General features: G+C 37.3%; 1 protein-coding gene across 1 annotated transcript in view; it reads right to left on the bottom strand.

Moving 5' to 3' along the window:
* Positions 1-25,210, bottom strand: part of KCNU1 (potassium calcium-activated channel subfamily U member 1) — a gene marked incomplete at both ends in the record, with an annotated part of 158,989 nt that overhangs the window by 28,752 nt on the left and 105,027 nt on the right. The window contains 3 exons of the mRNA XM_080710254.1: positions 3,290-3,476; positions 5,365-5,589; positions 9,144-9,240. Of these exons, the coding sequence (XP_080566380.1) occupies positions 3,290-3,476; positions 5,365-5,589; positions 9,144-9,240 (509 nt within the window). The remainder of the gene's footprint in view (positions 1-3,289; positions 3,477-5,364; positions 5,590-9,143; positions 9,241-25,210) is intronic.

Below are 25,210 nucleotides of genomic sequence, written 5' to 3'. Positions count from 1 at the left end.
TGTCAGATCATAGCCTGCATACATTTTTAATGCCAATATTTTTGCTACCTAATAGTACACAGTATTATACCTGAAATCTTCCAGGCTGGCAGGGTGCTATTACAAAAGATTGCTTAATTGTAGATTACTACTATACATTTAAATTTCAGTAGCATATTAAGTTGTCAGCCTTAATTACCGTTATATGTTTAGATTATACCACAGATTATTTAGCTCAGTACCTAGGTTTGCCAACCTGTTCTCCTCCTGATGTGACAGGGCAGTAATTAGAACATTACTGAAAAACCTTTGGGTTTCCCTGGAGAGGTCCAGGAGTCCTAGTGATTTATGGTCCTTTGGAGAGTCCTTGTCTGCTGTATCCTCACTCCCTTATACCCTTTGGCAAATCTCTATATGAAATAGCTTTGATGCTCCTCACTTGGCTTTATAAGGAGTTTATTATGGCATGAAGATGTGGGAAAGCACACTAATCACACAAAATGCTCATTTGGTTTGTTAGGAAAAGGTTTCTCCATCTCGATACAATTGCCACTCTTTATCATGGGGGGTTGCCCTGTGCATTGGAAGATGTTTAGCAACATTTCTGACCTCTATCTACTGCATGCTGATAGTATCCCCTGAACTGTGATGACCAAACATGTTTTCAGACACAGTCATAGGGCAAACTTGTCCCTGGCTGAGAATCACTGACTGAGGGAAAGAAAACTATCTATGAGTTGGTTGTGTTTTGGTGCTCAGTGTGGAGGAGTGCTCAGTAGGGGAGTTTCCCAGTCCTTTACACTTTCAGTTCTTAGAAATGAGAGTGTCCACATCTTCAATATGGTACAAAAGTACCAGTAATGTTAAATGAGAAGGATGATTAAAAGTGCCAAACAGGCTTTTCTGAAGATTGGGGATTTCTACATATAAATTTGAGGCTGACCCTATGATGCTACAGTAATTGGTGTAATTCCTGAGAAGTATGTGGGTCCTCCCAAAATGTGCTAAAAATTCAGGGTCACCAATAGCTCCCTACCAGATAAACAGGCTTATGAGTCTGTTAAAGCCTGTGTGGAGTGATGGAATGCATTTTTATTGAGTGATGGAGAGTATCACTTAATGAAATGTGATACTCTCCATCACTAAATGAACATGGTCCCATTCATTTAGGGAATGGTGCAAGGCCCACCCCATACATTATGCTCTACATTTTTCTTTGTATCTTTGGGGAAATTACCTACTCACACTTCGTGATGATTCAAATACTCTGACATTCCTTCCCTCTCTCTTTCTCTCTCCAATACTTGCCCTCTCTTTCCTCTATTTTCTTTTACTAAACCCATTAGTTGATGCTTTATGGGCACCTTCTAGACTAACAGAGAACCTGAGACATCACACACACAAATATATTTTTGTTGAATGAACATATGAATGAATGAATAAATGAAAGGATGAAAATCACAAAACATAAGGAAACCAGAATTAAAATCACAGGTTTATATCTTGCTGGACTATATAGAATGTGATTAAAAAGTTGTGATAATTATCATCCAGATCATTAACTATGTAGTTTATGATGGTTGATGATCCCCTAAGGATTGAATAATGTTTAAAAATTTATTTCTGTGTGAATGATATTGTATTTAAAGTGAGATATATTTTTCTCTGTCCAGTTATAGAGTTGTGAGAATGCAACTCATTCTCTCACCCCCCCTACATATCAAAGATTAGTCTGAGCAGTGACTCTGCTTGCTATACTAAGGAATCATGTGATAGAGTACAATAGCCCTGCCATGCATCTTCCAATTTTCTCAGCTGAGGTAAGATCTCATATCCACTTAGTTTAGCTTTTTATGACACTTTGATATTCACAAAGTGCTTTGTTATGTGTTCTTCTCTGCAAAGCACCCTAAACCCCATGGATGCTTATTGAGGATATGTTGAGTAGCTGACTTAGTTCACCTACCAAAGAGTAGATTCCATCTTTATTCCTTTGTCCTGAGAACCTTGTCTTTTACTACCTAGCAATAGTAGCTGGAAGTCAAAAAGAATTCTTTTGATTTCCATGTTTGACTCATGACCATTTTTATCCATAGCCATAATCATGGAGAGTCTTGCATTATCATTGGAATCTGACTTTCCCCAGTGCTTTGCAAAGCACACTATCTGTGGTCAGCTGTGAAACAGCCTATGGACCCAGCACTTCACCTTGATACAGAACATCATCTCCATGGGAAAATGGTCAGATCTAGTTGGTTCCAATTAGGGGTTACTTTCATTTTTTGAATTGGAAATCTGTTTTAGACACAGAACACTCACTTGAGTGGCTAGTAGTCAGAATTTAGAAACAGACTAAGGTATAAGCCATTTTCCATTTGGTAGGAAGAAGAAAAATCACAATTTTGTAATGGAAGTGTACCTTAAGCATATTTTGGGCACAGTGAAATACAGGAAGTTCTTCAGGAATACAGCTCAAGGGCTCATTTGTTTCAAGTCAACAGATACTTGATAAGCATCTACTAAGGGATAATAAGTATACAGGATCCTGGAAGAAATCCAAAAGAGGAGGAGATATCATCTCCAACCTAAAGAGGTTCCCTCTGTTATTTTCTTCTGTTTTTTCAATCTGAATCCAAAATAAGACAATTTTGTAGAGGTTTGAAGGGATGTTAGAGATAATCTCCTGAAATGTGTTCATTGAAAGAATCTTGAATAAGAGAATTACACTTTATCTTTTATGAAACTTAGAATTGAAACTTGAATATCTATAAGATCTAATGAGAACTGATTACTAATAATACTTCTCATTGACTATAACAACCTATCAGTTGCTTCAGTTAGATTAATAACAAAAATAAAAGCACTTAGTAAGGCATGGTAGCACATGCCTATAATTTCAATACTTGGGAAGATGGCAGGTTCTAAGAAAGCCTCTGCATCTTAATGAAATTCTCAGCAATCTCTTTCAAAATTAAAAAAATAAAAAGGACCAGAGATATAGCTCATGGGTAGAATGCATCTGGATTCAACAACAACAACAACAACAACAACAACACTTTTACTTTTCTGTAATTTTCCCCACAAATGAAGAAAACTGTTATATGCCTTCTAATTATAAGGTAGATATTGGTCTTCATTTGACTTAGAATCACAGAGGAAATAACTATTAGACTACTCCTATATCAGAGTTGGACAGCATCGTAGAGGACATCTTGCCCAATCTCTCATACTCCTTATAATAAGAGAGGAGTTAATTCTTATTCCTTAGCCCAGCTCCTTAGCCTCTTCCCATCAGGGGTATTATTCTGACCTTTTGTCAAAGTTTTCTCAGCAGAGGAACTGACCCGCAGTGACCCAATGTTCAGGGTGGCCATGATGGTCTCTGTGTCTACCAGAGTCTGGCTGCTGGATGGCTTGGATGGAGGTGCTAAGATAGCACACATGGAGCATGTCTCTATGTTGACTGCATGCATATCCGCAGGATAGAGTGCTGATCCCTAAGGAGAGAAACCCATATTGAGAGGTGGCTGGACAGATGGAAGGGTTTTATAATCATGGCTCGTTGTGGTGGCTCTTTGTGGATAATATTATTTTAAAGCTAATGTCTCTCCAACTTCCCCTGGCTTGATTCTAAAACTTAGTTACCTGATTTTTGACACATTTATACTTATTGATCATTAGCATTTTATTCTAAATAAATTCGACAAGACCTTTCCAGAGAGCAGATTTGGATGAGAGAAAGATAGCAGCTTGGGAGGAGCATGGGTCCCTTGGATGATTCAGATGGGAGAAGAGAAGTATCCTAGAGTGCCAGGGTGAGGAAGAGAGTTAAAAAAAAGAGAGTTTATGGATCTAAAGAAAAGTTATGTATCCATACAAACTTGCTAGGGACCCACTCTACTTGAACTCTATGGATTAACTAGCAATATGGCAGATACTTCTTTCCTGTGGTGAAGAAATAGTGAAAGACATGATTCTTCCATCAGGAAATTTGGAGTTTGATATTATTATATCCCAAACTAGTTTGGTATGGAGACTTCTGGTCATTTTCTTCCTTTGTATGAACTTAAGCAAGGAAAGCAGAACAGGGAACATTAGGGTGACTTTTTGAAAGAGTAAATGCAACATGCTTTTTTAAAGAATTATTTCTTATTTTGAAAAAAATATTTCTTATGTTGCCATCATGATTTCATCAAAATCCAAATTCTTTGGTATATTTCACAGTGCACATAATGGTTTTTTTTCATCTAGGGAATTAATGGTATAAACTGGGATAAGAACCCATAAAATTAAGCTGGGCGTGGTGGCTCATGCTTGTAATCCCAGCATTTGGGAGGCTGAGACAGAAACAGGAAGATCGCAGTTTGCAGACAGCCTCAGCTATTTATTGAGGCTGTTTGCAACTCAGTGAGACCCTGTTTCAAAATAAAGAATAAAAAATAGGGCTGGGGGTGTAACTTAGAGGTAGAATACTCTTGAGTTCCAACCCCAGTACCACAAAAAATAACCTATAAAAATTAAATGCAAATATAACTATAATGCTACATATACATAATGGCTCCTGTGATTTCCTACTACTTTGTTTATAAATACTGGATTATTTATACACAAAATAATTTATTTCTCATAGTTTTGCAGTCCGAGAAATTCAAGATTAAAGGATTATACCCATGCAAGAAAGAATAGGGCCAAATTGGATCTTTTATCAGAAACTTGCTCTCACCATAACTAACCCCATTACCCTGATAACATTATTAATTAATTCATGAATTCATGGCAGAGCCCTCAAAACCCAATCTCCTCTTTATGGTTCTACTTATCAACATTGTTACAATGGCAACTAAATTCCAATGTTAGTTTTGGAAGGGACACTCAAACCCTAGAAAAAGCATTTCTCAAAAGTGCAAATCCAATTGCTCCAGTTTATATTTCTAAAAAGGACCATCTGGCACTACGTGTTATGAATAAGATTTCTCCAGAAAAATCAAGAAAGAACCAAAAGACCAGCTGGAACTAGCTTCTAGTTTAAGCATTATATTAGAATCAAACTCAGAAATGCAGAAAATTCTTTTTTATATAAAGATCATTAAAACTTCATGGTTTGAGCATAACCTCAGGAGCCACACATCTGGATTTAAATCCTATTTTTGCACTTACCTGCCATGTAATATTGAGCAAGTTGATTATTCTTTCCATGCCTAAAATTCAATATCTTTAATATCTACCCACTAAGGTTGTTTTTAGCATTAAGTGAATATAAGTAAAATGTTTAGAACAGCCTCTGACACCATTAATGACTATATAACTGCAAATACTTGCTATCATTATTATTAATGACATTATTATTATTATAATAAATATTCATTTTCTTTATGTGATACTTACAGGCAGAATGTATATTTGGGGAAAATTACGGAGAAATCGCCATTCTTTCTGCAAGTAATCCAGAGACCCAACAAACACAATGTCCTTCAGCTCCTGCCGGGTATAGTTGCTAGCTCTTAGGGGCATCACAAAGTTCCGAAGCCCCATCAGGGCTGACTGGGCATCTCCAAATATGCATGCTACGATGTGGTTCCGAAACCCAAGTTTGGACTTGTCAGCTCGTTTCTAAGGATAAGCATGTCGGAGTCAGGTCATTTTTTTTTTTTTTTTACAAGACGAGAATTTCTCAAAGAGGACACCCTGCTTTTATCCTGGCCTTTCTAGGTACAGCCACAGTAGCACTTTCACGAAGCTAATAGAATTTTGCAAATTTCTTATAAAAAATTAAACTTATGCACAAGTGGTGTAATCATAACTTTTTTCATTTTTGTGGAATTTCTTCTCATTTTCTTTTAGTTTTCTGTTGGCCTAGACTGAGTCACTTAAAACTAATGTATGCATTATTACTCAGAGTGTGAAATTACTAGACCAAGTGGGGAAAATATATTTTTATTTTCATTATATGTTTTTAGCCATATTGAATGGTTAAGTAAAAAATTGAGAATGCAAATTACATTGCTAAACTTATGTCTTTTAGACATTACATAAAGTTAAAATATGTTGCTTATTCAGTAGGTTTTCATACAATTGAACTACATGAAGTTGCCTTTTTGTGGGTCAGAATGGTTGAAGCTGAGTGTGGTGGCATATGCCTGTAATCCCGCTATTAGGAAGGCTGAAACAAGTTGATGAAAATTAGTAGGAGAGCCTGAGTCACATAGTGAGACTCTCAACAACCAAATAAGACCCTTTGAAATAAAATATTAGGACTTGGTGTGTAGAGGTAGAACAATACTAGGTTCAACCCCTTAGTACCATACACATATGCACACGTGAGAAAAAAAAGGTTAAGTATTAGTAATTTTATCTTGTGGTTCAACATGAAAACACTAAATTGATTCAATAAACTCTTCCCTGAGACAAGAAGGCTATACAATTTCTATTTAATCCCAAACATGCCAATTGCTAATATCACCTCTATATTCAAGTTGAATACAAAATATGCTAGACATATGCTTAGATTGAGATGCTTCCACATTCATAGAGACTCTTAAAACAGGTATAACTAAAACGTGGATATTTCTGTAAAAAGCTTACTATTGGTCCATGTCTGATTTCTTTTCAGAAATAGATGATGTCATTTCTTATGTCATTGGGATGTAAGGGAAAGAGTCCTGGACATAGGACTGGAAGACTTTACTTTGCATTCTGGCTCTTTTCTTAGCTACGTGTGTAAACAAATAACTTTAACTTCTCTAACCCTCAATTGCTTTATGTTTAAAATAGTAAAAAATAAAATCAAATGTTAATTTTGTTGAGGAAAGTCAAAAACATATTGAAAGTACAGTGCTTAACTCATTAACAGTTATACACTGAATGTGTTCTACATTCCTAGGCACATGAAGATTTAGGATATTTGAATGGACATATTATTTTTATTTATTCCAATTGTGTTTCAAACAGCAGAGCTGGCAAAAATCTAACAGGATGAGTTAAGTAACATCTGATATCTCCACAATTAGAGTTGATCAAATTAGCAAATACTAGGAAATACTCTCTTTCTAAGGAGATCTCCTTGTGAGGAGAAATGAAGCTTCTTGTCCAGAGAGCTTTCCTGGAGAGTGATAGGAATCTTAACCAAATCTATTACATAATTGTCTCTAGTTAACCTGATTAGTTTTAACTTGAATAATGAGGCCTTGAATGGTATTTAATGTAAAGTGCCTGAAGTCCGACAATTGCTCTTCTGAGGAGAACTAAACAATTAGAAACAAGATGCATGGCAGAGTGTGTTTATGGGCACAGCTAGAGAGGCAATTTCTCCAACAAACTGCAGCACAAAACTGCCTCCCAATTAAGAATGATGGTGGCTTTGTGTGGGGGAAGAAGAGAATGTGCTATTTGTTCAAAGTTAAATCGGATACTTCTGCTTGACCCTTCTGCACATGAACCAAGTTTAAAATCTCCATAAATTTTGAAATCTAGATATTTCTTTCCTTGAGGTACAAATTTTAAAATTCTTAGCATTTCTAAGCTAGAAGATCTTCTAAGCTTATTAAAAGACTCAGTTTTTCTCAATGAAACATACTCTATATCAACTATCACAAGGGAAATACCTATAATAGTGACTGTCTCTGTGCTTAATAAATGTGGTCTAACAAGATGCCTATTATTTACCTTTCTTGGTCTCTTGGCTGCCTCAATCTACACCTACCTTCACTTTTTTTTCTAAAGATTTGCCTCTCACTGAAGACATGTTTGATTTCCTACTCAGCAGATGTTTATTTTGCTAAAATGATGACTTTCAGAAACCCCTATAGTCTTCCAGTTGATGTGACAGCTCTGACAATTTTAGGCTCTGAGCAAATGATTGATCATGCTTTTACAAAATTGGAATATAATCTGTCAGGACACTGGCACTAAACCACACATATGGTATGTGTGCATGTGTGCATGTGTGCATGTGTGTGTTTAATAAAAAAATTAACTACTTAGGAAAGCAAGAAATATTTACAATTATTAATTAGTCATAGATGAAAAATTATATATGGTGTATATAGTATGCAAACAATCATTTTTATTAGTTAAATTTACCAGCTACTGCTGATAAACCACTCAAATGATACTTAAGTTTTTAACTCTGAAAAATGAGAATAAATGGGGATCCAAAAAGCAAGCGTCAGAGCCTGGATTATGATACAAGGCTTTTCACATCTTGTATGCTGGGATTTCAGTGAGCTGAGTTAGTTTGTCTTTTTGAGAAGAGAGGGAAAGATGGAACTATAATCTACAAGGATTCACCCAGGTCGTATGGGGCTGGGGTGGGACCACTTGAGAGATACACTTTGGATAATATGTTAAATATAAGTATGGCCAGATTTAAGAAAATATATAGAAAGTTCAAAATTTAAAATCCCAAAGTTAGGGAAATATTTATTTTAAAACAAAGAAATGACTACTAAATCCTTTTAAAGAGTAGGCTAATCTACTAATCAGATTTACAGGTGGTGCACACATTCGGGAGGGAGGTGGAGACCAGAGAATCATGGTTCATGGACAGCTTCAGGTACTTAATGAGGCCCCTCAGAACTTGGTGAGACCCTGTTTCAAAAATTATAAAAACTAGCCGGGCGTGGTAGTGCATGCTTATAATCCCCACGCTTGGGAGGCGGAAACAGGAGGATCGTGCTGGCTTAAGAGACCCTGTTTCCAAAAATAAAAAAAGTATAAAATAGGTCTGGAAGTGTAGCCCAGAGGTAGAAGGGCTTCCAGGAACCCCCGTACCACCAATAAAAAATTATAAAAACTAAAAAATAGGACTGGTGGTATAGCTCAGCAATAAAATGCCCCTGGGTTCTATCCCCAGTACTGCCAAAAGAAAAAAAAATCAGATTTACTAGTAAAACCTCAACGTTTTAGATCATTTTAAGTGAGTCAGTTAAACTTTTTTTAAAAGAAAGAGGTAGCAGCGGAAGACACCTGTATTTTAAGTCCGTGACATTACCACATCGTCATCTCTGTGGAATTTCACAGGGTGATATGACACATCACAGGACATCTTTCATATAGTTGATGAGGTGTTTTTTCTTGCAAATTCAGTTTACAAAGAGACATTACAGGCCATTCTTTATTCTGAGAGATGCTTCATTATAGCTGAGACATGGTGCAAGATCACCTACCAAAATCACATTTTCCAAAGGTGTTGATTTGCACCAATGATACATGCCACTGGTATCAAGCTGTTCAGCCTCTTCCTCTGTATTATTTAGGAGAGCCCTAAGTAAGAAAAATGGAGAGTTAGTCTGAGAACATTTGAGGCTCCAGTGTAAAAATCTAGGATATCTTATTCCTGCTTTTAATTTTGCTACTATCACGATGCCATTACTACTTCGCAGAAATCATGAGGGGTGTTTTAGGTATCTTGGTCTAGAATGTAAAGGTTGTGAGAGCCTTCATCATGAGTAGCTTCTCTTCATTGGACTTTGCCTCTTTTCCTCCTTTCATCTCTCCATTTTTTCTTCTCATGGATGTCTATTGAAATCTTCAGATTTACAAAATATACTTTGCGTTCTTCATGTTTTCTCTCTTTGTCCTGCATCTGTCTACACTCCGTTCCACTCCTAACCTGTTCTTGGCAGAGCCCTCTGCATTGCAGCCCCTCAATGCAAGTAGGCCCAACACTGCTTTGCAATATATTTAACTACTGAAAGAGTTTGATGACCTTTTGAAAAAGTTCACTCAATTTCTAAAGAAAGTATATTTGTTTGTTAGACAATATTAGGAACCCTTCTAGACTTACAGGAAGTTTAGAAAGGACCTGCACAGGCCATATATATTCATATAAACTTAGACTAGATATACTTATATAAATTTAGGACCTGCACAGGTTATATATAATATATAAACTTAGACTGCAAATCAACCTTGGGTTTTCAGGGGCCGAACACAACACAGGCCATTTTTCATTTCATGCCATGTTGTACTCAGATGAACAGGTGTTTCCACTCCATGCAGACATTCAGGGCCTTGAAGTGACAGATTCTGTCCCATCTTAAGGTCACATCCTCTGGAACACACATCCTTCTCAGTGCAGGGGAAGAGGATGGACCAGGAAAACCAACTTTAATCTTTTAATTGCTTTGGCTTAAAGTGACACACATCATTTCTGATTACATGTCTTTGGTCAAAACCAGTTGTCTATCTCCCGCCATGGCAGGGGGTTGAGGAATGTGAGAAACAATTGGAATATTTGGTATTTCTGTCTTTGCCAGACTTTAAAGACCCTTCCACATTTTATGGATAGAAGGGAAGAGCTAACAAATCATAAAGTGGAGACTTGAATATAATGTAGAGGTAGAGGTTACCAGTGTTCACAATCTCTAACTTTACCCTCCTTTCTGAGCATATGAGCAGGTAAGTAGGGCTGCAGGACCAGAGTGTGACTTGGCAGGCTCTCTTCTAACCTGCTACATACAGAATCAGTCTGGGTACATGACTGGCTCTGTGGAGTAGAGCAAGTGCCTCCTTGCCCTATGTTGGACGTACAGCATGAACGAGAAATAAGCCTTCATTATGCAAAGCCACTGAGATGTCCTTCTTGCTACCACAGCCCAATCCTCTCATAAATACCTTGTCCCAAAACATTTTCCATAGCATATCAGTAACTGGAGAAGTTCTGAGGAATTGTTTCATAGCATATGAAAGATTATCAAAAGGTATGTGGTAAATAAATCCTTTTAAAATGGTGTAATCCAGTGTTTCACAAAGTTATCTAACAACATAAAATTTTATTTATATACATTTGTTTTATTTTTTATTGATTTTTCTTATTCAAAAATATTTGTTGCTATCCCCAGAAAAGCCTTTTGGGGCATGCTGAGTCACACTGATGATTCAGGCTAGTGACAGCACTGTCCTGTGAAATTTTAATATACCTCTTGGAAGAAATACAACCTAACGCTATCTGTGCTACAGGGGTTGGAATTTTGCTTGTGGGTTAAAATAACTCCAACATATTAGCAAGCAATTCTGTCTCCCTCAACCACAATACTTTCTAAATTGCTATCATAAGTCACCAGTGTAAAAAAAAAAAAAAACTTACCAAAACTTAGATTGAAATATCAGAATTAAAATAATGGAACAAAAAAAGAGGACCTGGGCAGTGAATCCTGAGCAAGAAGAGTAGAGCCTTGGAGAAGGGTTTAGAAGAGCAGAGGAGAGAGCAATTACTAAAGAGATTGGCCAGTACTTTTCCTTTGACTCCATCTGCATTTGGGACTTAAGTAAAAATTTCATGGGTGTGGTGGGTTCTAGTCATGGAACTATTCAGAAGATGTAATATGACCCTTGAGATCAGCTTGACCAACACAGATCACCTCATTCACTATAACGAGTATGTCTTTTGGTTTTAAGTATCCATAATTCCTGAGCCCAACACTGAGTTCTGAGAGTTCCCTTTGGTCTCCCACTGGCACTGGACAGGACCATAGTGGTAGCATTATGCCAAGCTCACTGAAGTTGTCACAAGAGTGACACCCAGGGTGTGAGTCTGGCTTTGGTTTCTATCAAGATTTGGAAGACTGGCTGCATTACTCAGACTGCTTTTTCCTTCAAATTGCTTCTTAGATACTGGTCCTCAGATTTCTCAAAACACATGATTACATAATGTACCCCCCATGGACACCTTGAAAACATTTTGGAAATTGCTGTCTTACCTTCAGTGAGGGGCTTCCTGCTCTCCACCTTCAGCAGTCAAGCCTACAACTACTACCACTACTTTTCTTCTGTCACTTCTTTCAGCTTTCCCCGCATCCTCTCCCTTCCCACCCCCACACCCTGTGATGAATGAAGAGCCCTTGGTCCAGTAATTAAGAGCCCTTTTGGCAAATGGAAGATGATCTTCTCCCAAGCACACTTTGACTTGACTCAGAATAGCAAATAAATCACTGTATACTTTTCTATCATAATGAAAGCATGATCTATGTATACAAGCTGTCACAAACAACATCTTTCCTCATTCTGATGTTATTGCAAACATCAACTCTGCCTTAAAGGAAACACCTGTTGGAAACCCACATAAAAGAAAAGGCTGGAGGAGACCTACTTTATTACAAAGGCATTCTTCTAGTGTCCTCACCAAAACAAAACCTCACACAATTTAGATCAGCACCCATTGAAAGCTCCCCTAGCATCTGCTCTGTAAATGACATAAAGTTTGTATAAATATAACTTCCCAAGGAGACCAATAAATTATCCACAAAAGTGATGAATGGGACAAGTAGATGATGTGATTGAAGAAGACAGGCATGGAGAACACCGTTACCACAGGCAGAAGTTTCTTGAGTGAAGGGGGTTAGTGTGTAGGAAAGGCTGGCAAAAAAATGTGGTGGGAGTTATCTGGGATATGCTCAGCAGAATGTGCTTGGGATGAGAAGGAGGTTGGTTCCCTGATTGCAAGAGATGCCTCTGACTGCCCATGGAACAGTGTAATATTTCTTCCTGGGAGAATCCAGGAGGCCTTTCAAAAGCCCTGAGTTAAGTCTCTAGATTCCACCTGTGAGAGTTCACAGGTCAAGTGGACCTAGCGAGAACCCTTTTGTGGTCATCTATGTGTGGACGTGCTGTATAGCACATGAATGGGGCCTCCAGCTTCCTTTCCCAATGCCTGCCTTCCTCTGGGCTGCTGTAACATATGAATAAATGTTCATGAGAACTTGCCCCAGTTAAGAAGTGGGCCAGCCGGGCGTGGTGGTGCACACTTGTAATCCCAGCATTTGGGAGGCTGACACTGGAGGATCGCGGTTTGCGGACAGCCTCAGCTACTTAGTGAGGCCCTCTGCAACTCAGTGAGACCCTGTTTCAAAATAAAGAATAAAAAATTGGACAGGGGTGTACTTGGAGGTCGAATGCCTCTGGGTTCCATACCCAGACCTGCAAAAAAAAGAATGTGTGCCTTTCCTCTATGCTTTCAGTAGACATTCTTCATAGAACTTTTATCCTCTTCTACTTCCTCTAAGTTATCCTTTACAAAGTCTATAGCGTTAAAAAATAGTATAAAAGAAGGCCTATATGCCTTTGGATTTCAATGGTGGCACCTGTTGAGATAGAGATCAAACCAGATAGGCAAACCTCCATTAGGCAGGTGGATTAGGTTTCACAGTGCCAGGTCAGGCAGCATGGTTTCCAGGAGTATACATCTCCCATCATTATGTCCTTCACTTTGTAGACTCGACTCAGATTATTTTTGAAGATGAACTGATGGCAGATGAAATCCTCTACTGTTAACAATATCTTAAAGGAAAGTTCAAAAGCAGCTGGGTTTGGTGAGACATGCCTATAATTACTGTACTTGGGAAGTTGAGGCAGGAGGAGTGCAGGTTTGAGGCCAGCCTCAGCAATGTAGCAGGACTCTCAAAAACCTAGGAAAGCTTATTTCAAAACAAAAAAAAAAATAAAAAAATCTGGGGTATATCTCAGAGGTAAAATGCCCTGAGTTCAATCCCTAGTAATACCCCTCCACACACATATCAAAAATATTTTTCTCCTTTGCAGATCTCATTGTTCAGTTGTGTTAGAAAATCCTGGCTTAAGACTCTTGAAAAGTTTTTCCTTTTGTTCAAAGCTTGAGATATACAATACCAAGTCTCATGAAATCTTAACACATAAAGTCTCCTGCTAGTTTCAGTGACCTTCTTGTTTAAATTTTTGAAAACTCCATTCCAGCTGTTTCTTAAAAGTAATGGTAAAGTTTCCACCAAAAATAAAAGGGAAACTTTTCAGTCCCAGAATGCCTTTAATGGTGCTGAGAATTTTGTATCTCAAAGGTTAAAACTTTCTTCTCTCTAATAACTTAGTATACAATAGCAAGGTTATTCAGTCCATATTGACTTGGAAATACTAATTTATTATCAATGATGACTATTATATCCTGTGTTATGAAAAAACTCACCCAAAACTTGTAAAAATAATTAACATCAGAACCAGGAATTGTGGCACACACTTGTAACCCTAGTACCTGGGAGATTGAGGCAGGAGGATCATAGGTTCATGGACAACCTCAGATACTTAGTGAGGCCCTCCACAACTTAGTGAGATCCTATTTCAAAATAAAGAATAAAATAGGGATGGGGTATAATTAAGAGATAGAATGCCCCTGGTTTCAATCCTCAGTACACACACACACACACACACACACACACACACACACACACACACACACAGTTAACATCAAATTTTCACAAACAAAAAAAAAGAGAAATTTTAAAGTCATTCTTATGGGGCTGCCTTTCTTGATGCCAAAAGAGGACAAGGAAATCACAAGACAAAGTCATTAAAGATCAATATACTTATGAATACCAAGGAAACTAAATCAAGAAACACAAAAAGAATTATCTACTATAATCAAGTATGATTTATTCCATGAAATCAAGGTTGGTTTAACATTTAAAATTTATCCTTGTAATAAACCATATTAATAAAACAAAGGTGCAAACCTCCATGATAATTCAATATGTGTAAGAAAGACACTTGAGCAAAGGACAAGATGCTTTTATGATCAAAACAATTAGCAAATTAGGAATAGAAAGTAACTTCCTTATGCTGAAATACATCTTTGAAAATCTTACCACTAACATCATATTTAACAATAAACTTGAAATCTTTCTTTCTATAATTTAGCTACAAGACAATTATATCAGTTTTCATTGTTGTACTAGAATTTCTAGTCAGGACAATTAAGAGTGTGTGTGTGTGTGTGTGTGTGTGTGTGTGTGTGTGTGTGTGCATGCATGTGTGTATATGCACAACACACAAAAGGCATTCAGATATATAATAATATATTTGCATAAAACATACTCTTGCATATAGAAAATATACACACCCCACACAACCATCTAATAAGAAGATTCAGCAAGTTTTCAGGAGACAAGAACGATAGGGAAATATAAATTTTATTTCCATACAGTAGCAATGAGCAGTCTGAAAATAAAATTAAGAAAGCAATTCCATTTACAACAGTGTCAAAGAGAATTAAAATAATTTAGAATAAATTTCACACAAAACATTTAACAACACAATATTTTCTTCAGCAAATCCTGTAAGGTTTTGTTGAAAAAATTGAGAAAGATCTAAATAGATGTAAAGATATTCCATTATTATGGATTATAGGACAAAATATTATTAAGGTGGATAAACTCTTTAAATTGAATGAATATTCAAATAAATCTCTATTTTAAAAAAAAAACAAAATTTAAGCCAGGGGTGGTGTGCACACTTGTAATCCCAGTACTTGGGAGGCTGAGACATGAGGATTGTGCAGGTTTGAAGCCAGCCTCAGCTCCTTAGTGAGGCTCTCAGCAACTTATTAAGAGCCTGTTTCCAAATAAAATATAAAATAGGCCTGGGAGTGTAGCTCAGAGGTAGAAGGCCCCTTGGGTCTATCCCCAGTACAGAAAAAATGCTAGTATTTTTATGGCAAAACCTAGCAAAATTATCCTAAAATTCAAATGGAAATAGAAGGAACTGAGAATAACCAAGCAAAACCAACTTGACAAAGCTGGGAAATTAGATTTCCTGATACTAAAACTTACGTCGAATGACATTAATCATGATAGCAAGTTACTGATACAAAAATAAATATGCAAATCAGTGGAATAGACTTTATGCTCAATTAATTTTGAACAATGGTACCAGCAAGGTGTAATAGAAAGAATGGTATTTTCAACAAACACTGCTGGGACAACTAGATAGATAGTGATATAATAAAAGAAGCCAGACACAAAAGCTACACAATGTATAGTTAGACTTTTATAAACCTGTAATGAACAAACCAACAGAAACAGGAAGTAGATTAGTTGTTGCCAGAAGATGTGTAATAGGAAAACTGAGAAGTGATGGCTTCTGGGTATTAAGTTTCCTTTGTGGGCAATGAACCCATCCTGTATGTCCATACATAAATACTCTATATTAACTACAAGAATCCTACTATAGTACCATCTCTCATTCTCAACCAGATACTACCTTATTACACTTAAATTATTAACTAACGTAATCATATCATTTACTTTACCCTACTCCTACTATACCCATCAACCCAGCTTCTCCCCCCTCAACTAACCCTCACCAATGAAAAATCACTACTTACTCATGCATAAACCTGTTGACACCTCTAAATCCCTACAGCTAAGATTGGTTCAGAAAGGTTATCCATAGACAATACACAAAAAGAAAGAAGGTGCCAGGACAACAGAAATATAATCTTGAGAATTCTGAAAATATAAGAACACAGAACAGTGAGGATATAAGGAAAATCATGAATACTGACTTAACAAGAAATACAAGGAGAAGAATTCTGGAACCTGATCTTTAATATGATGAAAGGCCTCACAGTAAGTGAAGCACTCAACGGACCGCACATCAAGGTTTAAAAAACATATAGGTCACAAAGTATTTTGCTCACACTGCTGGGCTGACTCTTTATAAAGGGAATGGCAGACAGAACAACTGACCTTAACATCTGAAATCCATCAACTCCATTATAACAGCAAGGAGAAGGTACCCCAGAGAAACACAGTATTGATGATCTGCAGGTAGAACAACACTGGAGCGATAATAGACACAGTCGTTAGAGTTAATATCAAAGTGTGAGTGGCAGCTGGAAGCATCTCTCCCAATAGCAATATGGAGCATCACCTATCAACAATGATTCACAAACAAAAAGAAAGAAGATGCCAAGACAACAAACCCAAGAATTCTGAAAATATGAGAATGAGGAAAAGTGAGGAAATAAGGGATATCATGACTATGGACCAAGAAGAAATGCAAAAAGGAAATTTCAAATCCTGATCTTCAATATGATGAAAGGCCTCACAGTAAGTATAAAAGAAATAAAAGAGGAAATTGGGACATTATGAAAAATAAGATATAGGCCTAGAATAAAATAAAAGAGTCAATAAATGAAATGAAGACAGTAATAAAAAGAAAATATGGAAGATTAGATGAAATGAAAAACAGAATATCACTATTAGAAGACAGTTCATTCAAAAGCAAAAGCACAGTCAACAGTATACCAATAAAATGCCTAGTAATAAACCTAAACAATGATGTAAAAGATCTCTACAATGAAAAGTATAAAACATTAAAGAAAGAAATTGAAGAAGATCTTGGAAGATGAAAAGATCTCTCTTGCTCACTGATAGGCAAAATAAATACCATCAAAATGGACATGGTGCCAAAAGTGATCTACAGATTTAATGAAATCCCTATCAAAACACCAATGACATTTTTCATAGACCTAGAAAAATTCTTCATGAATTTTATATGGAGAAAGAAAATCTCAGAATAGACAAGTGGTTCTCAGCAAACTATACAGGACACATCACAATTCATAACTTCAAATTATACTACAAAGCAATAGTAGTTAAAAGAGTATAGTATTGGCATAATAACAGGCATGCAGATCAGTGGAACAGAATAGAAGGTAAAGAAACAAACTCACACACATATCCACTTGATCTTTGACAAAGGGGCCAAAGTCATATGCTGGAGAACAGACACTCATTTCAATAAATGGTGCTGGGAGAACTGGCTATCCATTTGTAGAAAGATGGAACTAAATCCTTACCTCTCACCATGCACAGGAATCAACTTGAGATGGATCAAAGACCCAAAAATTAGACCAGAGACTGTGAGGTTATTAGAGGAGAGTATAGGTTCAACACTCTAATATATATGCACAGGTAGTAACTTCCTGAACAAGACCTTCAAAGCAAAGGAAATTAAAACAAGAATTAACAGGTGGGATGACATCAAACTAAAAAGTTTCTGCTCATCAAAGGAAGCCATCAAAAATCTAAAGAGAAAGCCTACAGAATGGGACAAGAGCTTTACCAGCTAACACGCTGAAAGAGGGCTAATATCCAGAATATACAAAGAGCTCAAAAGACTCTACACTAGCAAAACGAATAACTTAATTAAGAAATGGGCAACTGAATTAGAATAGACACTTCACAAAAGAAGAGATACAAATGGATACAAATTAGATACATGAAAAATGTTCAACATCATTAGCAATCAGGGAGATGCAAATCAAAACTACACTGAGATTCCATCTAACACCAATCAGAGTGGTATGCATAAAGAAGTTAAATAACAACAAATGCTGGTGAGGTCATAGGGAAATAGGAAATCTTTTACACTGTTGGTGGAAGTGCAAACTAGTGCAGCTGCTATGAATATTAGTGTGATGATTCCTTAGAAAACTGGGAATGGATCCATGTTATGATCCAGCTATACCACTCCTGGGTATCCTTCCCAAGGGGTTGAAATCAGAGAACTACAGTAACATATGCGTACCTGTGTCCATAGCAGCACAATTCACAATAGCAAAAATATGAAGTCAACCTAGATCTCCATCAACAGATGAATGGATTGCAAAATTATGGGAAATACACATAATGGAATTCTACTAAGCAATAAAGAAGAACAAAATCATGTCATTTACAAGAATATGGAAAGACCTGGAGAACATTATGTTAAGTGAGATTAGCCAAGCACAGAACGAGAAGGCACATATGTTTTCTCTAATATGCTCAAGCTAGGGAGTATTAGGGATACCACAGGGACTCCAGATAATGGAGGAGAAACTTCAGCAGATCATAACCTTGTAACTCCATGACATTGCTGAGTTAACTAGGTCTTTACAGTGAAGTATTATGTTAACCTAGCTAGAAGTTGCCTAGTTTTTGTTTGTTGTTCTAGATTCTAGAGGCTCCAAATTCTCTGGTGGCATTGCTTCTGTCTTTTCTAGTGTTATTGATATTTTCAAGAACTCTGCCTTGACTAGTCTGTACCTGGCAGCTCATTCAGCTGTAATTCATTTTTGTTACACTGGAGTGCTGTTGGTGAGGTGATAATATGCAGAAGATAGGGAGATTACATACTTTTATGGTTTAGTCTCATGACTTTTAATGACCCTGCGTCTTGGAGCTGTGACCTTCAAAGTGTATCTTCACACAATCTTCTGGTCCCTTACTCTCAATCCCAGTGAGACAAGAAGCTTGGAGGGATCTAGAATAGGAGACATGGCATTTATTCCTCTAGACCAGACAGAGGACTATTGAAAGCTGTTCCCCTGGAGAGTCGGCTGTTGTGATGAGAAATCCTGTGTTTATTTCACAAAAGTGACTCTTCCCACCTTCCAAAGTCTCTGATTGGATTTTTATTTGGCTCTTCACTGTGAGAATTTGATGAGGTTCCTAAAAGTAAAACTCTAATGGGAGTCCTTTTCTTCTTTTAGGTGAGGTTCAGCAATTTCTTGTGCTTCAACTAGTCCACACTCAACCTCCAGTAATTCATCAAAATTAGCCTTTGAGTGACACTAGCAGTTTATAGCTACAGAAGATGCTTCAATGTAAGTGAGTCTTGATGGTGACTCTCTCTAGCTTTCAGGTGACAGTTTGCTCTTTGACCTTAGTTATGTAATGGGCCAAGAGAAGTCTTGAATTTTTTATTTCTTCAGTTTTCTTTTGTTGTAAGGAGAGGAGTGATGACCTCAGATTCTGTCCATGTTGGAGCTAAAGACTGAAATTTGACAGTAGCTTCATTTTTTTTTGCTGTATCATGGGTTTTGGAGACTGGTTTTTCTAGACTACACAATCAGGTAGCCCCTTTTCAAACGTGATGCACATCTCAGCACTCCCCATCTACCTGGTTAGTAGGAGAACTCCTCTTTCAGTAATTAAATACACTTTTTCATGTGTCATTGTGACATGATTTATGACATCTGTGTAATTGTCAGAATTACTATGGGTAATTAAAATATGAAGTGAATACTGCCAGAGGCTCCAGGCCCTCTCTCTGTCCTCATTAAATATCAGGAGTTGACCAAATTATAAATAGGCTGGTTTGCACAAGTTCCTGGCAAAACCTAATTATGAAACTTATCCTTATTCTATCAGAACTCACTCCATTAGTCATGCAAATCCTGAAAATGATTAAGTTATTTTATGTGCTGGAATTGTGGGATTAATAATAAAGAGGTTGATAGCAGTAATTAGACATTATCATCAAAATTTGTGATAGCAGGTTGCTCTGGGTCAAACTTGCATCTCTCTTTGACTCTGGACCCAACACATACACACACACACACACACACACACACACACACACACACACACAAACACACATACACACTTCCCTAAAATAAAGAAATGGCTTGATGGTTTAAGTGAATTTGTAGTAAATATTTAAAAATTATTTTATTGGTGCATTGTATTCATACATAATAATGAGATAAAAAATTTGTGTAGACATACATGCACACATTGCCCAGTTAGCCCCTACCCAATTCCAACCCCATTCCCTCCCCAACCCTCTTTCCCATGTTTGGCTTAGTGGTTGACATCTATGTTTGTTTAAGTACATCATGTGCTTTAGAGAGTTTTTATTTATTTATTTTTTGTTGTATTTTAAATTGTATTAAGAGTAAATTTTATTATTTTTAATAAAATGGGATAAAAAACTTGTGTAGACATACATGCACACATCACCCAATTAAATGAGAGATAAAACAAGGTAGAGGAAAAGGATTTCTTATTCTTTTTTTCCTCTACTAGGGGACATTCTGCCTCCAAACTACACCTCCATTTCTATATTTTTACTCTTTATTTTTTAAACAGGATCTCAGTTTCAGAGGGCCTCACTAAGTAGATGAGGCTGACTTTTAGCCTGTGATCCTGCTGTCTCAGCCTCCCAAGTACTGGTATTACAAGCATGCACCACTGTGCCTGGCCAAGGAAAAGGATTTCTAAATTTTATTTGAGATATTCCCTTGGAACTGGTCAGAGACAGATATCTGGTGATTATCATCAGCAAAATTCTTTTCTTTCAGAATAAGCAAAGTAGCACATGGAGTAATATAATTGCTCTGAAGTTTTCTCAAGATATGGCTACTGAAACAAAAGCAAGTGATAACTTTAAGCTCTGTTTCTTTAGAGGATCATGTCTTGCCTCCTTTCTAGGAAATGGGTGTCTATACTGGAAGAGGTATATAGCTGCTGATTAGTAATCAGGCTTTGGTTTTAGGGCCATACTTGTCTTCCCAGAGGTGTTCCAGGATACAGACTGATGGGGATTTTGTTGAGCACCAGCTTTCTCAGCATGGGCTTTGGTAAGAGAACAGGAACAGCCAGTTCACATCAAGTGCCCAGACAACAGAAAAGGCAAATCACTTGCTGCTTAACTTGGTGAATCATTGTCACGTTTGAGATAAGAGAACTGACATATTGAAATTTTTAAAAAATCATGATGTTTATTCCAAAGGGGCTAAGAGCTTGGGTAACTCAATAAATATCTCTGGGTCAGGAGAAATAAGTAATATGGAAGAGATCAGGAAGGAAGAAAAGAAGGGAGGGAGAAAAAAGGGAAAAGTAAAGGAGAAAAGGAAGAAATAAGAAAATGTATATTTTACAGTTAGATGCGGCATTTAAAAGGTATAGTTTTCTGCAGGTGGGACTCAACCAAATTTCTAATTTGGTCAAGTGGGGTTTACACAAATGTTCCTTTGAAGGGGCAATAGGGAAAAGAGTGAGAGAAGCAGAGCTGTTTTTCACTGGAATTCAGAATTCCAGTTCCACATACATAACTGATTAACTGCCTTTATGAACTCTTCAGCTAGCCAAAGTTTACCTTTCTCTATACTCCCCCTTGGCTCAGGACAGGCAGTTTTCTGTGCTGCTAGATGGGACTTCAAATGAAAGGCAGCAATTTTTCTTTGAACTCTACTTAGCATGAAAAAGTTCTCAGGGTCCCTGCCTACCTCCAATATGACTGGTGAATGTCTACATTTGTCTGAATGGCATCTTCACACAAGTATAACAAGTCAACACACTCGATTGGAAGTTCTTTTGGAGAGGACATAAAAAAAGAAATGATCCAAGCAGGCAAAGTACTCACAGATTCAGTAGAGAAGAATAGGCATAGTATGGGGAAGGAAGCTGCTCAAGTTCAGATGTTCATCTACAAATCACTTCTGTTAGTCATATTTTCACAAAGTACCCAACATAAACAACTTAGAGGAGAAAAGACCTATTTGGCTTGCAGCTTCAAAGATTTTAGGCTTTGTCACCTGGTTCCATTTCTTTGGGCCTGAGATAAGGTGAGGAAAAACATCATGGCAGAAGGGCATGGTGGAGGAAAGTTGCTCAGCTCCTGGCAGCCAGAAAGCAAAGAAGGGAGAGGGAAAGGAAAAGAAAGAAGAAGGGGTAGAGAGAGGAAGAAGGAGAAAAAGGAGGAAGGGGGAGTCATTGTTGTTGGGAAAAGATAAACCCTTCTAATACACACCTCAAGTGATCTACTTGCTTCAACTAGGTCCCATCTCCCGGTAGACTGTTCAGCCATCAGTGGAGTAATACAGTAAATGGATTAATCCCCTGATGAGATCAGAGCCCTCCTGATCCAGTCATATTTAAGAGCCCTGCCCCTGGACTACGCTGCTATGGGGGGCTATATATATTTTTTGGTGGTACTGGAGGTGGAACCCAGGGGCTTTCTACCTCCGGGCTATACTCCCAGACCTATTTTATACTTTATTTGGAAACAAGGTCTCACTAGGTTGCTGAGAGCCTCACTAAGTAGCTGAGGATGGCTTTGAACCTGTGAAATCCTCCTGTCTCAGCCTCCCAAGTACTAGGTGTCTACCACTATGCCCAGCTAATTCATAGCTTTTGGGAGACATTGCAGATCTGAATCATAACACTATTTCCTTACTAAGAGCACTTTTTAGAGCCACTGGAAAGAAATCTCAATATTTAACAATCTGAAAATGAGAAAATGAGCACTACAGACTGTTAAACTCATAAAAATGCAATGTTTTGTATGAGAGGAAGCACGAATCTGGTTGCAACATGGTGAGCCAATTGTCGACAATTGTAGAGGTCACTAAACCTCAAGTGCACACACACACACACACATATATATATATATATATATATATATATATATATATATATATATACCTCCATGTGTTTGTGAGTTGACTTTTCACAGCAACACCATGATGTAAACAAGAGAAAACACTCTTATTCACATTTAATGATGATGAGAAGTTTAGTAACTCATTTGAAGTCCCAAGATGATGGTAAGTGATGACTTTGGATTTTTGGCACCTAGACTTCGTGTCTATTGTCTGTTCCTCTACAATATGCTGGTAATTTGTGGCACTACTCAGAATAAAGGTGGTAATGGGCAGAGCAAGTAAATGAGAAGAAGTCAAACATGCTTCCCCCACTCCTAAAACCTTGGTTGGTGTTTTAGTCAATTGATTCACTTGCTTCAGTGAACATCAAGCCTCAGGACTTTGCAGAAGGGCCCATGGAACAATTACACAGATGTCTAGCCTCATCAGAGAAGGACAGCTTAAGACACACAGGTATACTCTTCAGCCTGGGAGAGCCTTGTAGCTGCTGCTTCAAGGAGATGCTGAAAATTTCCAGGGGGCTCCCTTTGTTCCTTTTACATGGATCACAAAAGCCCTGAGAAACAATGCTCATTGAACACACTCCTTTGTGAACCAATCCCACAAAGATGCTTGCAAATTTATCACTCACGCAAAGATTATTATTATGTATTATGTAATATTATTTATTATTATTATTTCATTTTTCTTGTGCTGCTATTATTTTCTTAGTGTTTTCAAATTTCTCTTTCTTTGGAAAGAAAGCAGTATGGCACATTCACCTCCTAATGTGGATGTGTATTAGCAAGAGGCACTTGGAGAAAATTCATTCAAAAGCTGCATTTGTTGATTCTGCTATGGAGCCCAATACTACTACCTCATCCTTTGCTTAGAATCCAACAGGGCGTTTGCCAGTCAAGGATTCCAACCAGCTGGTAAAATTGGCCTAAACAATTGGACAAAAGGAATACCTTTCCTCAACAGCAGCTGCCCCACCTCTTTCTCCTCTTTGCTTGAGAACACAGTTTTGCACTTGTCCTTCTTACCAATAACTGGAGGGTGGAAATTATTCAGAAGGCTCATGTTTGACACCCCATCTGTTCATTTCTGACAGCAATATATAATGTAAAGCTATAAAAACTTGAAAAATAATGCAACATAAAAAGGGATTGACTCAGCTCCAAGAGGCCATAAATGGTAACAAATACCACTGGATGATTTATTTCATGCTGCAATCTTTACAGTAAGTCATCTTTCAGACATTTCCTTGTGACAGGTTTTAATAATATTAATGCCCAGAGCAATCCAAATCATCGCCAATAGACGTATTTATCAAGCTGCCAATCCGAGTAAATGAAATTCTATAAGCAATAATGTAACATGTTTAAAGGAAGCTAATAAAACAAGTCAGCAGAGAAATATGACTTCAAAGTATTCTCTCCCTCTAATCCAGTCCTGTGTGTTATACAGCCAAAATGCAAATCTCTCCATACTTGATTTATTGCTCCAAAAATACCAATGACCTTTTCCCAAGCTTCTGTATATTCACTCTCACACATTCATAAAGCCTGCAGCGCATCCTGCCAGAGCTGCTGAGCACTGGAGTACTTAGCATTTACCATTAAATTTGTCTTGCTTTACACAGGTATTTGATTGGCAACTGCGATGAATAACATTCAAGTTACCAAGCCTTATTAAAATGTGACAAATATTAGAGCCATAAACAAATCTTTACAGCGCCCACACTTGGTGGGCCTTCCAGAAGACCCGAGAGAGTGACTTGAGTACAATCCTGATGATTTACCAGCTACCAGGTTACTTTTATCTGAGGAAAAGCCAGTCTACCTACCTCTTCCCTTTAAATTCAGAATCACATTATTATTATTATTATTATTATTATTATTATTATTATTATTATTCCTGCAGATCAGGACATAACAACTGTTAAAGCATTTCAAAATGACCAGACTCCTGCAGGAAGCCTTCCTTGTAAATTTCACTAATATTTTGATCTCAGCACAATATGTGGCCCATTCCTCATCACAACTATCTAATTAATGACTCCATAATAGCACAAGGCACATTTATGATAAACATCAAATAGCAGATGGAAACATAGACTGAATTCACAGATTTGATCCAGTCTACAACTAACTGGTGGCTGATTTTCCTTCGAGAATAGACATATGCCTCTTGATCTACTGCTTATTGGACAGGATATACACACCTATGCATGTGTTCTAATTGTCAGGATAATTTTGAAGAGTACTTGTTTCATATGAGTATGGTTCATAT

The sequence above is a fragment of the Muscardinus avellanarius genome, assembly GCF_963383645.1.
Source record: "Muscardinus avellanarius genome assembly, chromosome: 14".
NCBI classification, from domain to species: Eukaryota; Metazoa; Chordata; class Mammalia; order Rodentia; family Gliridae; genus Muscardinus; species Muscardinus avellanarius.
This window is presented reverse-complemented; position numbering and strand designations above follow the sequence as displayed.